Consider the following 13,579-nt stretch of genomic DNA (forward strand, 5'->3'; position numbering starts at 1 on the left):
CGTGGCAATGTGAGACAAAGCAAAAAAAAATTTTTCAAAAAGATGTAAAAAACGGACACTATGCCGTCCTGTGACCTGTTAATAAACCACTACCACTCACACCGCATCTCCCGACCTTCCTCTCTGTGTGGCCTGTGCTACGGAGAGACTCACACAGGCTACACACTGCATGGAAAACATCGCACCCGTTCCTTTTTCCACCCATATATTTAGTGGACTTTCATCCACTATCATTTATAGAGTTGTGGATCACGATCCTTAAGGTCTTGGTTTCTCAGAAAAATGTAATTGGTTTCTCCTTTTCATTTCGAGGATTTGACCGCTCAACGCCACGGGAGCAAATGAGGTCCCCCAGGGGCCCGGACAGGCACGGTCACGGGATGGCTCGCTCCCCAGTGAGCCCAGGGCAGCCTCAGACACCCAGCTCCACACGGCCTCCCAACGGCTCCTGCCAGCCCACCGACGTGCCGCGGCAGGAGCACACCAGCCCCTTCCCCGCTCTACCTGGAGACACGGGGGGGTCCCGGGCGCTCCGGAGCGCTGCAGCGCGACATGGGCCACAACTAAGGCAGGCACGTGAATCCCCTTAAACTCCTCACTTGATGCCTCATACGCTGTCACTCTTTGCAAAGCCAGTCGTGAAGCTTTTTTGTCCAAAGCAATTCATTATAAACTCCGTATTCTTTAAAAACTTCGATGCTGTGACAGTGCAAACAGCATTCATTTTATTGCTCGACTTCGGCATGGGCACATACATAGTTAATTTTTAAAAACCATTTATACAGATGTTATTGATAAAGCTCATGTAACAACGGAGTGAAAATACAAAGAATATCAAAGCTAAAACACTCTGTAATAAATACAAGTACAATGAAACGATAAAACTTTGTTTTTAAAGTCAGTTTGAGAGAAGGAAGAATATTACATTAAGTGGACTAATTACATCTAGAAACAAAACAACTCAGCGCTTGGTACAATCGTCACCCTCACGTAAGAACGTTCGATACCACAAATGGCACCTGTCGGCCGTGTGCTGCAGCTGAACAAAACAGGCAGAAAAGAGCTGCTCTATCAAACCGTAACGACGACCGGAACAATCTCTAACTCCCAACAGTGCAACCAGTTCGATGCACTGGAAGGTCAAAGCAGACTTAGTGTTGTAAAAGAAAGCAAATTACCTTGGATTTAAAACGAAAGGAAATCTGTGCTCTGAACTGTAGGGGGGTAAAAAAAAAAAAAAAAAAAGACGATGAAAATAAAACCCAATCAGGGCAACAAACTATGTGCAAAACAAAATGTACACTATACACAGCACTATTTAAAAAAATCAAGAAGTAAGACCCTTTGCAACAAAACTCACCTCTGTACTGCACATGAGCGCTCAAAAGTTCATACTTAAGCATTCATGATGGAAAGGCAGGGTTACGGAAAGGTGACCTCCCATACCGGAAATAGCACGGCCAGAGGAAGAGATTGGGAAAAAGCCCAGCTAAGAGGGATATGTGGAAATAAATATTCACATTAAACATGAGGTGCAAGTCCAAGATTCAATGACACATTGGGGGGTTTGGTTTGCTTAGCACCTATTTGGAAGAAATCAGGTAACCTCATTTTGAAAATGAAATCTAAGTCGTGTCTTTATAAATTATGTTGGTGATACCATAGACCGTTAGGGTGGATTTCTTTTAAAGCTCTATTAAGTCATTATTATAAAGTTAAAAAGGCACTCAGAAGCGATGGTATGAGCCTGCTTTATTGTCCATTATGACAGTAGCATTTATCGCTGCATCCGTCAGTCAAGATTTCTCTAAAGCGTTCGCGTACTTACTTTTTAGAAGGTTAGAAGAGTGGGCACAATCATGCTGCACTAGTGCTTTAATATGAGACAGACAGACCTGCAACCAGTAAGGTACTATTTTGAGAGCTGAACACTGACCATCCAATAGCTCAGAAACCTTTTCTGTACATTTCAAGATGTTCTCAGGTACTACGAACAACGCAGCGGGGAAACACCCAAGTGCCTGGGAAGGAAAAGGTCTGCGTGAGCCCGTTACCCCCGCACAGTTATGACTATGACTAACCTGCACGTAGCAGTCCGATCTGGCTGAATGAAATGGATGCAAATACTTAGAAACCACACAGGTAGTTCTCAGCTTTGTTTGTTTTAAACGGCAAAATCTCCGCTTCCTTTATCCCCTCCCCAGCCTCCCACCCCATGAAAGCTTACTTGGAATCCCAATACACAAAAGAGACAAAGTGGGAGCTGCTCTGGGGAAAGGGGGTAGGGGTGGGGAGCTGGCGGCTCCTGCCCAAGGACCAACGAGGCCCTCCTCGCCCTCTCTGTCCCTCCTGTCTTAAGCCAGTACTTCTGATGCATCTCGCGGGAACCCCTTGGCTCCTGGACACAGACTGAAAACCAATCCATCAAACGAAAGAACGCAAAGGACCTATCACTTGATCATTAAGCTGCAAAATTTAAACAGAGCTCTCTTGTTAAAATTTGCCCTTGATTCACATCGATGTAAGAAATGTATATATATAGTGCAGATTTCTGATAGCTGAATTTAAAAATTCATCCATGACTTCAGATTTTTTCAATCCCTCACTCCAGAACTTTGGCTGCCTTCTGGGTCACACACCTTGAAAGCCGAATCTGGAGATTTCAAAATCAGATGCTGATCAACACCCAGGGAACTGGGATTCCCTCACCTCCCAAGTGAACTCCCCGGTTCTAAAGTAATTTATACCAGAGATCCAGAATCACTATTGCTTCAGTAATCCTACCCCCGGCCCCATCCCATGCCCACTTTATTAGGTAAAAACAGGATTTTCTAAGCTTGCTAAATAAAATTTTTCCTTTTTTGTAATTTTAGCTGATTAAAACATCGTGAGCAGCTAAACAAAGATTCTGGATGGTTTACTTGATAGAAACTCAGACCGTAATTCAAATATAATATAAATTAGGTGCACTTGTTATAGGAGACTTTGGTTTACAGAAACAGCATCTGTATTAAAGATAAGCTGACCCAGCAAAAGAATGAAAATCCCATCCCATCTACATGATCTGAGGAGCAATAAAAATGCAGTATTTCCATTTAAGATGAAAAGTAAATCCAAAATACCTGATCATATTGATTCAAGATAAAAAATTAGGGTTTTTTTAAAGTCTCTTAAAAACAAGGAGCCCTGAATGCATCTTACTGTATCAAATAAGCTAGTAAGTTTAGACTAAATGGTTGCATTAGGAATCTGACAACCAAAATTACGTAGCTGTATTCCAGGAAATTCGTGCTTGAAAAAAATACAAAAGACTCGCTTAGGCTAGGTTGAAACATATAATGCTTTTAAAATATAATGCTTTGCTATAGAAAAATGTAATTAAACGTGTAAATGGCTTTTTTTTTTTAAGATAATGATTCCTTTAGCCAATTGTTTACAAAGGTAGAATCGTTCAAAATAATTTTATTTCTTTTTACAAAGAGCAAGTACAGGAACTGTTCGAAATCATGTATTCGATCCAAATGAAATGTGATGTGTACCGACTGCTGGAGTTGTCTTGATGTTTGAGAGACTTGAAATCTGTGGAGCGATCTGAATAGATTACCTTTTTATAAAAATAGTAGTAGTCTTTAAGTGTAGAATACTGCCTAACTCTGGAAATGTAGGAAAAGTCAGCATTCTTTAGGTTCAAGATATTAATTTTAAATAGCAGCTGAGTGTGGCCTCATGGCAAAGCATAAAGACCTCTTTTTTCCTTGAAAAGGAATTTCAAAATTGTCCTTTCCCCTCACAGTGTCCTAAACATTTTTTTTTTTTTTTTTTGGGGGGGGGGTGGGGCATTTTCCTGTATTTCAGCATTCCGGGCAACTTTGCTGAAAGGAGGCTGTCGGTCAGGGTATAAATAGAGTCCGGGGTAAATCCGTGAAGTTCATCATTCCACAGCAAACCCACATGTCTCTTCGATGGCCGTTAGCAGCTTTTCGTATAACTTTTCATAGCTTTCATAGGGCGGAATGTCTATTCGATTGAAGCTGGAAATAAGCACATCAGATATAACGCAGTTTATTCAAAGTCAGCAAACTGGCCTCCTAAGTGTGTACTAATACGGTCATATCACTTTTTGTGACACGCAGAAAATTACAAAAAAAGGCTGTATTTCTCTAAAGTAGAAACTGCCACTTTTGGGTTTTCCTACCAATTTCTGAATAATCTTAAATCACTTAAAAACTGCTTATCATTCCTTTTAGAGGTCCTTTTAGTAATAAGAACAGAAAATGAAACATCGGTTTAAAACTAACACGCACATACATGGAAGGATGGGAAAGCTTCAAAAATAGCTTACCACGTGTGGGCCTTTGGCAGGTTGTTGGTGCAGGCATCGATCTGGTGTATGGTGAAGAGTCGTGGGCCAGCAGCACCTACAAAACAAGTAAATGTGGGTCACGTCACCACACCTGCCTGCACTGGTCTCCCAAATCTCGGAAGAAAACTGGTACCTAAACCACAGGGCCTATGGATGGGGATACTGGTGACTCCACATAAGCTGCCAAGGGCAGCAGGCAAAGAGCCTGGGTTTTGAAAGCTGGAAATGACCTTGGCAAACACTGGATTCCTTAATATGCTAGCATTTCATTTGACAAACAGTCCAGGATGGAAATCCTTCACCAACTTCTATCTTCTAAAAAAAATCAATGTGCCAAAAGCGTGAGAAGAAAAGTAAATGGACAAATCCAAGATCAAATACACACACACACACACACACACACACACACACAAACTCAAAAAGATGACAACCTAAATACAAATTCAGGTTTCATGCCTCAAACTTGGCCGAGAACAAAAGATTAGCAGCCTATGGAATAAATCTCAGTTAACGTAAGGCACCCCATCAACGGGTATGCAGAAATACAGCTTCACTTTACGCATCTGGGTAGTCGGCTAATGAGAGCTCTCCAAATGGGGAATGTGAGCACAACTCCAAGCGCGCTTTCCCCATGGACTTCTGACAGGTGTACTGAGGCCAACACTGCTGAATTATGCATCAGTCTTGCCGTGTGCGTCCTCAGTCACCGCCAGCAGTTTTGGAGGTAAAGGAAGCAGCCGCCCCTGCGTGAAGCTCCACTGTCATTAGCAACATTACCAACTCTCCCCCAAATGAAACCGCTATCCCATGGAAAACAATTCTTACAGATGGAATAGGTTTGTAAATGAATGGTCTGATGCCATGCAATATGGAAGTGCTCTGGCCAAACAGCTTCCACAACTCATGCTGCCTCTTTCTATTAAAAGAAGAAAAAAGTAGAGGGAAGAGGCATCCCAAGTGGGTGTAGGTTTTGCAGGGCTGAGGTGTGAAGGTAGAAGGGGACGGGCTTTCCCTACAGGAATGTGCGATATGAGTTAAGGGCAGGGTGACCCGAAAAGAAAAGGCAAGCATCGTCACGTATGGTCTCTAGCGTGCGGCACTCACTACAACCACAGAGAACCCCGGCAGCAGAGGCTCTTGGGAGGGAACAAAGGAAAGGAAGGAGAAGGTATCAAGATACGAGAGCTATAGCTACAAGGCAGAATGAAGAGATCTGTTTATAAGCCCATGGCTTGTAAACTATGGAACCCAAATATCGACGCCCTCCCCCAATCCTCGGACACCATATCGCGTGTTTCTTCTGGCTTTTCTACCTTGTAAAGCCTTGAAGCCCTGCAGAGGCACTCTAGATGATCCTGTCACAAACTGAAGTAACCGTGCTCTTCGCTCTTCATCAAAGAACTCCACAGCTTTCCAGAACCACTTGACGACATTGCTGTCTGGCGTGCAGTGTTTTAACCGGGTGTTTACCTTCCAGTCATTAACATCTATCTTTCCAAGTCCACAAATAATGAGCTGTTAAAATATTGCACAAATAATGAGCCAATGGAAATCCAAGTCAAGCCAAAAATTCCTCAAAACAGAACTTTCGATCTGTAGTGCTGGCTCTCATATGGCGGTTCTTTATCATCAAGGGTACACATCATAGTCGTCTGGAAAGCTTTTCAACATACACACACCATCGGGTCCTACGTTCAGAGGTTCAGATTCTGGGAGCCTGGGGCGACAGGAGGGATCTGGACTTAAAAAGCTCCCTGGGTCCCTACTTACTGCAGGTCCGTCCCCAGGGTCTGAGAACCACCACGCTCACAAACATGACAAGATCAAAGCTCCGAATTTCCACAGAATTCTAAATTCTGTTTAATGGACAGAAACTAGACTCAGAGAGTAACTACGGTCTGCATGTGCCTTCCTTAATACCTGCATCATACTACTATGGGTTTTAACACTTATTCGCTTGGGGATTTGGACAATTTGGTTCGCCTCCCTCGGCCAGCGGTTTCCTCTGCTCCGCTCCATCCTGTGAAAGAACCGTACTGCTCGCTCAGGAACTCAAGAAATGGGTGTTGAATAAGCAGTCCTGATCATCTTCAAGTTGTTTCAAAGTACGAAATACACGACTGTGCTGACAGAGAGCTCTGCCTGACATCCTGATGTAGGGTCAGCACAGATGAGCTGTATCGAAATCACTCTGATACTATCAATACTCACATATCCTTAGAACCCAAGACTAACTCACCTCAATCATGTGTTTAGAAAAGTGAAAGATGATAGGGTACAATGTAAAGCATCATGCAAGCTGCACATCCTCTATTTTATAATTAGTTGTAATCCCATATCACATACATGCATATATACATATATATACACATACATACACACACTTTAATAAAAGATTTTTAATTTCATTAGCAGTAGAAAGTATGTAACAAACCTTAGGCCTACTGAATAAAACCTCCACCAAAGCTTTCATAGGGTTCTAGAAAGATTACTGAATCATAGCCACACTCAACAGGGAGGTGGTGATCCAAATAGGATTACAGAATTATTTATATCACAAAAAATATTTCCTAAATTCTTTTCTCCAGAGGAATGGTAATTATAAGGCCAAATTCTTCATCTGTTGTATGAACAGATAAAAATGGACTGTATTTCAACTTTGCTGCCATTCCTGCTATGTTTTCTTCCTCTTCCTGACCACTTCCTCCTGGCCATTTCCCTAAGGAACAGCTCAATCATGAAAGGAATGGGGATGATACTGAATCAAACCAATCTTTTGAGATTTGCTAACAGGTCTGTTACAAGATTTATAGTTTAGAAAGCACACTGAAGTTCATGAATAAAATCAGATTTTACATTTATTTGTAGATTTCAAATACTTATGCTATCCCTAGCCACTAATTAAAATATGCCCCTGGAAGAATAAAACCTCATTGTTTTCTCAAAGTAGTTCAGTGGAAATTCAGATATATTTGGTTAAAGGTCTTAATTATAAAACCAGACTACAGGTGCTTTAAGGACCAGCTTTAAAGAAAACAAAAACAAAAACAAATCAGTTAACTGTTTATTACTGCTATTGTTAGTAATGAATATTTCCAAAGAGAGGAAAGATGTTTAGATGCAGTTTATCCTCAGCGTTTTAACTACTGCCTCTATGGTCTCGACTATCAAATGCTTTCTTGCAAAAGTTAGTGTAAACCAATTGAGACTTGGCTTCTAATTCAAATAAACTGCAATATGGTAGAGACGAAGTAATGAAGTTTTATTTAATTAAATCAACAGCCACTTAATTAGGGAAGAGAAAACAACATTAGAAGAATGTACACCTAAGACATGAAATCAGTTGAAAACGAGAAAGGATAATATGGCCAAATAAGTTAAGAATGTTCACAGTGTAAGAGAGATGGCTTATTTGTAGCAATTCCAAAGCAGGAAAGACTTTTCCCGTGAATACCAATTCTCATAGCAGCGCACCGTGAAGCTTCAAAAGCACCAGCAATACGACTTCCCTCTAAAACTAAGTTAACAGAAAATCCCCAACCTTTCCTTGTTACACTAAATGATGTCATGACATTAATACACTGACCTCTAACTCCTTCTCATCGAATGTCTTCAGCAGATGCTGTGGAATTACTTCATTAAATCCTTTCTGCAGAGCCAGGAACTGTGCCTCAATGCCTCGTAAAAATCTCCAGTTCACGTAGAGCCTGTAAACATTGGCCAGGGGTTTCACATGATCGAATATATTCAGATTGAGTAAATATTACGAATCTCTACATCAGCAATCTTGCACATCGCAAGCACCTGGCATTAAGAATTTAGTCCAGAGTCTAAAGGAATTTCAGATTCCCAAGCGTGCTGGAGGCCGCGCTGTGAGGCAGTTCACTGTAAGTTAAAAGGTGGAAACCTTCTGCTAACAAAGCAACTCTGCAGATCACAGAGAGGGCAGGTCAATGGCAAGGCGGCTAGAGATTCGATGGGTCTGGAGTTAAAATCTGGACGAAACTTCTCTCTGAATTCTAGCATGCATGCCACCAACCAGAAAAAAAAAACAGCCCGTGCAACCAAAACGGATTATTTTTCTAGTTTCACTTGAAAATGTCATCTGCGTGTGCTGGGTGTTTTGCTTCTATTTTGGGGGTGGTGGCTCGGGGACAGGAGGTAAAGACACTCCTCCTATCGATACAAAATGACAACAGTCAAGCCAACAGTGTGCACTTTCTGATTACACACTCCTTGTTCCCTGGAGCTTTATAAAAACTGGAAGATGTAACTAAATTAAATAAGTACATAAATAAAAAGTACAATAAATAAAATCTTAAAAGTACACCAAACTATACCTAATGTATAGCTTCACTTATATTTTTTACTTGGACTTATAACTGAATTGCCTTTTTTAAAAAAAATCTGTCTACCCAGGAAAACTTCTCCATCTCAAAAATCTCAGAACTATTCCCCTGCCAAATATGTCAACATTTCCTCCTGGCTTGGAGAAACGATTCTCTACTTTCAGTAATAAGTTACTTCACATGAGACCCTTTGGCGGATCTTCTTTTTGTCTGTTTAAGAGGAGGGCAAAATGACACCTCCATAAAAAGTCTTTCTCTGTAACTTTTTTTTTCTCCCAAAACTGTATCTGGTAAGAGATAGGACAGCGTGCTGAAAGCATGACGGAGTCTTGGCAAATGGGGTCTAGGACCCTAAAGTGACACATTACTGAAATTCAGGAAATTCCCATCCATTCTTTTCTTTCCCAATTTAGAAACGTAATACATGCTTATTTTCTATGTAAGGAAAAATCAAACGTTAAATGTGAACAAAGAGTCAACACTGAAAGCCCGTTCTATTACCCTCTTCTCCCTCTCTACTTCCAGGCCTGGCACCTGCACCCCCTTACCCCAGGCAAACATTTGACCTGGTATGCAGTCTTCCTGGACATCTTCCGAATAATTATAAAACAACAACACAGACTTTTTCCCCCTATAGAATTCTTACAAAACTTGCTTAAAAAAAAAAAAAAAAGTGTTTTGTTGTGGTTGCTGTTTCAGTAATCTCTACACCCATTGTGGGGCTTGAATTCATGACCCCAAGATCAAGAATCACATTCTCTTCCCAATGAGCCAGCCAGGCGCCCCTAAAACTTGCTTTTTAAATCTGACATCTTCTACAGTCTATTTATTTGTATTTATTTTGAGAGAAAGATTAGAGAGCAAGTGGGGGAGGGGCAAAGAGCAAGGGAGACAGAAACCCAAGCAGGCTGTGCACTGTCAGCGTAGAGCCCGATGCCCTGCTTGAACTCCTGAACCGTGAGACCATGACCTGAGCCGAAATCAAGAGCTGGATGCCAGTCAGTTAAGTCTCCTTCTTCTAAATATCAGTCTCTTTCTTCTACATATTCATATAGTATTCTGTTGAATGTATGTATTTAATCATTCTCACCTAAAAACATTCCACCAGTTTTCAGTTGTTTTCACAAGTAATATTTAATTGAATATCCTTAAATTTATTTCTTTAACGTGTTTCCATAGACTAGATTCCTAAAAACAGGGCTGCTGGTTGAAAGGCAGATGCATTTTCATTTTGACAAGCAAGGTTACTCACCACCATACTAACGAGGATGCATTTTCACTTTGGTAGCTGTTATCAAATTCCTTTCCAAAAAAAAGCTATTCCAACAGACTGTTGGGCCTCATGTGTCAACCAGGAAAATTTAAGCCAATGAGACTTAGAGACATTTCTTGTGTACATGTGGTAAAACAGAGTTCAAACTCCCATATTTGATTACCACGGTTTTATGTTTAGAAGAACTTTAGTTACCACAGGCCAAATGATCTAACCCAACTTCTAAATTCCTAAATCCTCCGGTGATTATGTAAAATTTGCAGAGTATTTTCTCATACTTATCCCTTAAACTCACAATGTGCTTACTTCTAAACAGGACGAGGGCTGGTGTCACAGCCCAGAAGTACTGTCAGCCGGCTGCGGCAGCTACGTGACAACTAGCTGCATGCACCACCTCTCTTGGTGTTCCTGCCTCTACACCGCCCCTCTTCCACACGAGCCTGCACTGGCCTGTGACTCGCTTTAACAGAAAGAACACAGCAGAGGTGATCTGGCCAGTTCCAGGCTTAGGCCTTAAAGAGATCTGACAACTTCTGCTCTTGTGCTCCGGGAAACCAGCCACCCCATAAGAAGTCTGGTTATCTCGCTGGGAAGAGAGAAGCCATGGGGAGCATTAAGAAGCCACCTGGGTGGCTGAGTTGGCTGAGCACCTGACTCTTGATTTCGACTCAGGTCATGAGATCGGGCCTTGCACAGAGCGCCACACCGAGCATGGAGCCTGCCTGGCACCCTCTCTCTTTGCCCCGCCCCTGCTCACGCTCTCGCTGTTAAAAAAAATAAACATTTTTTTAAAAAGATGGGCGGGGGGGGGGGGGGGGGTTCTCGGGCACCACTTGGAGATAACCAGGGAGGCCCAGCCTACAGTGAGAAGTAGACCCCAGAGGGTGAGCCAGTGGCCATTCCAGCCAGTCCCCAGCCATTTGAGCCATCCTAGCTGAGGCATCAGATATGTGAAAAAAAGAGGCCATCTTGATGTGAGCCCCAGCTGACACCCCAGGGAGGAGCAAAATGCTGTCGCTGTTGTTCTCTATCCTTATTACTGACCCACTGAATTGTGAGAAAAAATAAATGGTGGTTGTTTTGAAGACACTAAATTCTACAGAGGCCTATTTTGTAGCAGTAAGTAACGCTACCTAAATACTTCAGTGTTTCTCCGTACAGCCGTTCAAGAGCATTAAAACAATTCTTAGGCTTGAAAATATAAAAGTGTTTACCTGACATATTCTTTTTTATTTTCTTCAGTAACAGGGATACTCTTGCCATTTGGTTTAAGTTCATGCTGAATAATTTCACCATATGCATTATGTTCGACACAGAAGGTATGGTCCAAAACACCTGTAATATCATTCTCACTAGAAAGGAAAAAGAGAAGAAGATATTTAACTGGAAAATCTAAAATACAGATCCTTCCGATCTCTTAACTGGGGAGACAGATAAAATGAGACTGTTTTAGAACATAACAAGTACAAGATCAGATTCCTTTTGCTAGTACTTATGCTACCATACCTCCCAGTTCTTGTGCACAAAAGTCAAAGAGCTTTAACCTTCATCCACACAGGAAATGTTTTACTTCCTGAGTAAGGACAAAGAGCCCTGCCCAAAGCTGGACTTTACAAACAGGGAAAACTTAGGTTATGTTTAGCTTTTAGGTAAGAAGCCTTATTTGAATCCGGGTATTCCCGAGCAACCAAATGCCTGAGTATCCCAAGAGAAAGCTACTCATGTATTTGGTAAAAGTAAGTATGGCCCATGTGTATTCGTAAATAAATATTCTGACAAAACAGAACTCATTCTTACAGATCGCTTTTTTAAAGTATGGCTTCAACAATCACTACTTCAGCAGGAATTTACTCTTCTCACACGTGCGGGACTGGAACAGAACTTGTACCATGTCAAGAAAATCATTACATGTGGTAATTTTTAAAACAGAATATACTGCCTTTTTTTTTTTTTTTTCCCTTTTTAAAGTGGTAACATTAACTTTTAGGGATTTGAAACACACAGGAAAGCAACAGAAAGAGGGACAGTCTTACGTGGTCCTAAGACTCAGATAATCTCCTTCAATATTTTCTGTGCATCATTTAAAAAAAAATTTTTTTAAGTACATCCATTTTGATGGGGCGCCTGGGTGGCTCAGTCGGTTAAGCGCCTGACTTCGGCTCAGGTCATGATCTCACAGCTTGTGGGTTCGAGCCCCACGTCTGGCTCTGTGCTGACAGCTCAGAGGCTGGAGCCTGTTTCGGATTCTGTGTCTCCCTCGCTCTCTGCCCCTCCCCCACTTGCACTCGATCTCTCTCAAAAATAAACGTTAAAAAATTTTTTAAAAAACAGTACATGCATTTTGAAACAGTTATCTGTAAGGCTCACATTCTATCCGTAAGGAGCGGACACAAGACCCAATACATACAGAATCCACACCAAACTGTTGTGAAGGTCTGGATCAACTAACTCCATGTCGTCCAAAGTAATGGACTTCCCGAGCAACTGTTTATAAAAAGGCAACGTGAAGCCACCATCAATGTAATGTCCATGAAACACGGCCATTCCCATTATTCGTCCAACAAAGTGGAAATAGGATAAATGTTCCTGAAATTGAGAGAAGTTTACATATAAATATTCAAGTTAGACACTACACAGGGAATTTTTAATAAAAATTAAATACGCAACATTCATCTTTTTTATAAGTAACAGTTTACACATTCTATAACTTATTTATATGGAGTAGGCTATCATAGCAAAGGTTAATAATCATCAGGGAGAGTTTCTATAGCACACGTTCAAGATCCTCTCCGTTGCTAAACTATTACACCAGGGACGATGCTTCTCCCAGAGAGTACAGTCACTTTGTAAAAATTATCTTTAGAAATGAAGTCCAAACTACACTCCCACTGTCGCTTCATGAAACCACTCAACAGATGCGTCGTCTTCCTCTCCTATCTTACCTGCTGAGCCCTTTACAATCCTGGCTCTGCCCTAACACATGGTAAACACCTCACAAACACAAGCTCTAATTACACTGGTGTAATGGGCTCCCCAGGCACAACCTTCACCTGAAATCTTCCCAACTTTATAAGGGGTTCCCTGCAATGAATCTAGCATGTTTGGATGTATTTGTCTATCATGATTAACTGTTAGTTGGATATTTGCATTTTCAACTCTTTTTACTTCTCCGGCTAGTAAGTAATCTTTAAGCTCTTTAAAAAAAATTTTTTTTGAGAGCAAGTGAGGAAGCAAGCGCAAGCAGGAGAGGGGCAGAGGGAGAGGGAGGTAGAGAATCTTAAGCAGCCTCCACGCCCACCGTGGAGCCTGACACGGGGCTCAATGTCACAACTGTGAGATCATGACCTGAGCTGAAATCAGGAGTCACCCAGGTGCCCCTTAAGCTCCTCTTTAAACCTCCCTTTTAGCTTAAAAATAGCTTTTGTTTCTCTTTAAAAGAAAACATTTAGAAAATACTGACAAGCAAAAACAAAAAATCACCCATAATCTCATACCCAGAAATAACCTCCATCAGTATGATACTACAGAGCTTTTCAACGTTCATACACCCACATATCTACCAAAATTGTATCATACTGTTCTGTAACCTTCTTT

General features: G+C 41.4%; 1 protein-coding gene across 2 annotated transcripts in view; it reads right to left on the reverse strand.

Moving 5' to 3' along the window:
* Positions 1-702: 702 nt before the first annotated feature.
* SMURF2 (SMAD specific E3 ubiquitin protein ligase 2) overlaps positions 703-13,579 on the reverse strand; it is a 119,212-nt gene continuing 106,335 nt past the window's right edge. The window contains exons 14-19 of one of the 2 annotated variants that reach the window (XM_060645660.3): positions 12,393-12,571; positions 11,200-11,337; positions 7,950-8,070; positions 5,677-5,878; positions 4,343-4,418; positions 703-4,031 (exon numbers count right to left, since the gene is read on the reverse strand). In XM_060645660.3, coding sequence (XP_060501643.1) covers positions 3,932-4,031; positions 4,343-4,418; positions 5,677-5,878; positions 7,950-8,070; positions 11,200-11,337; positions 12,393-12,571 — 816 coding nt within the window. In that variant the 3' untranslated portion in view covers positions 703-3,931. The remainder of the gene's footprint in view (positions 4,032-4,342; positions 4,419-5,676; positions 5,879-7,949; positions 8,071-11,199; positions 11,338-12,392; positions 12,572-13,579) is intronic. The other variant, XM_060645663.3, reaches the window with a different exon arrangement.

Source organism: Panthera onca, chromosome E1, assembly GCF_046562875.1.
Source record: "Panthera onca isolate mPanOnc1 chromosome E1, mPanOnc1 haplotype 2, whole genome shotgun sequence".
In the NCBI taxonomy this organism is placed as follows: Eukaryota; Metazoa; Chordata; class Mammalia; order Carnivora; family Felidae; genus Panthera; species Panthera onca.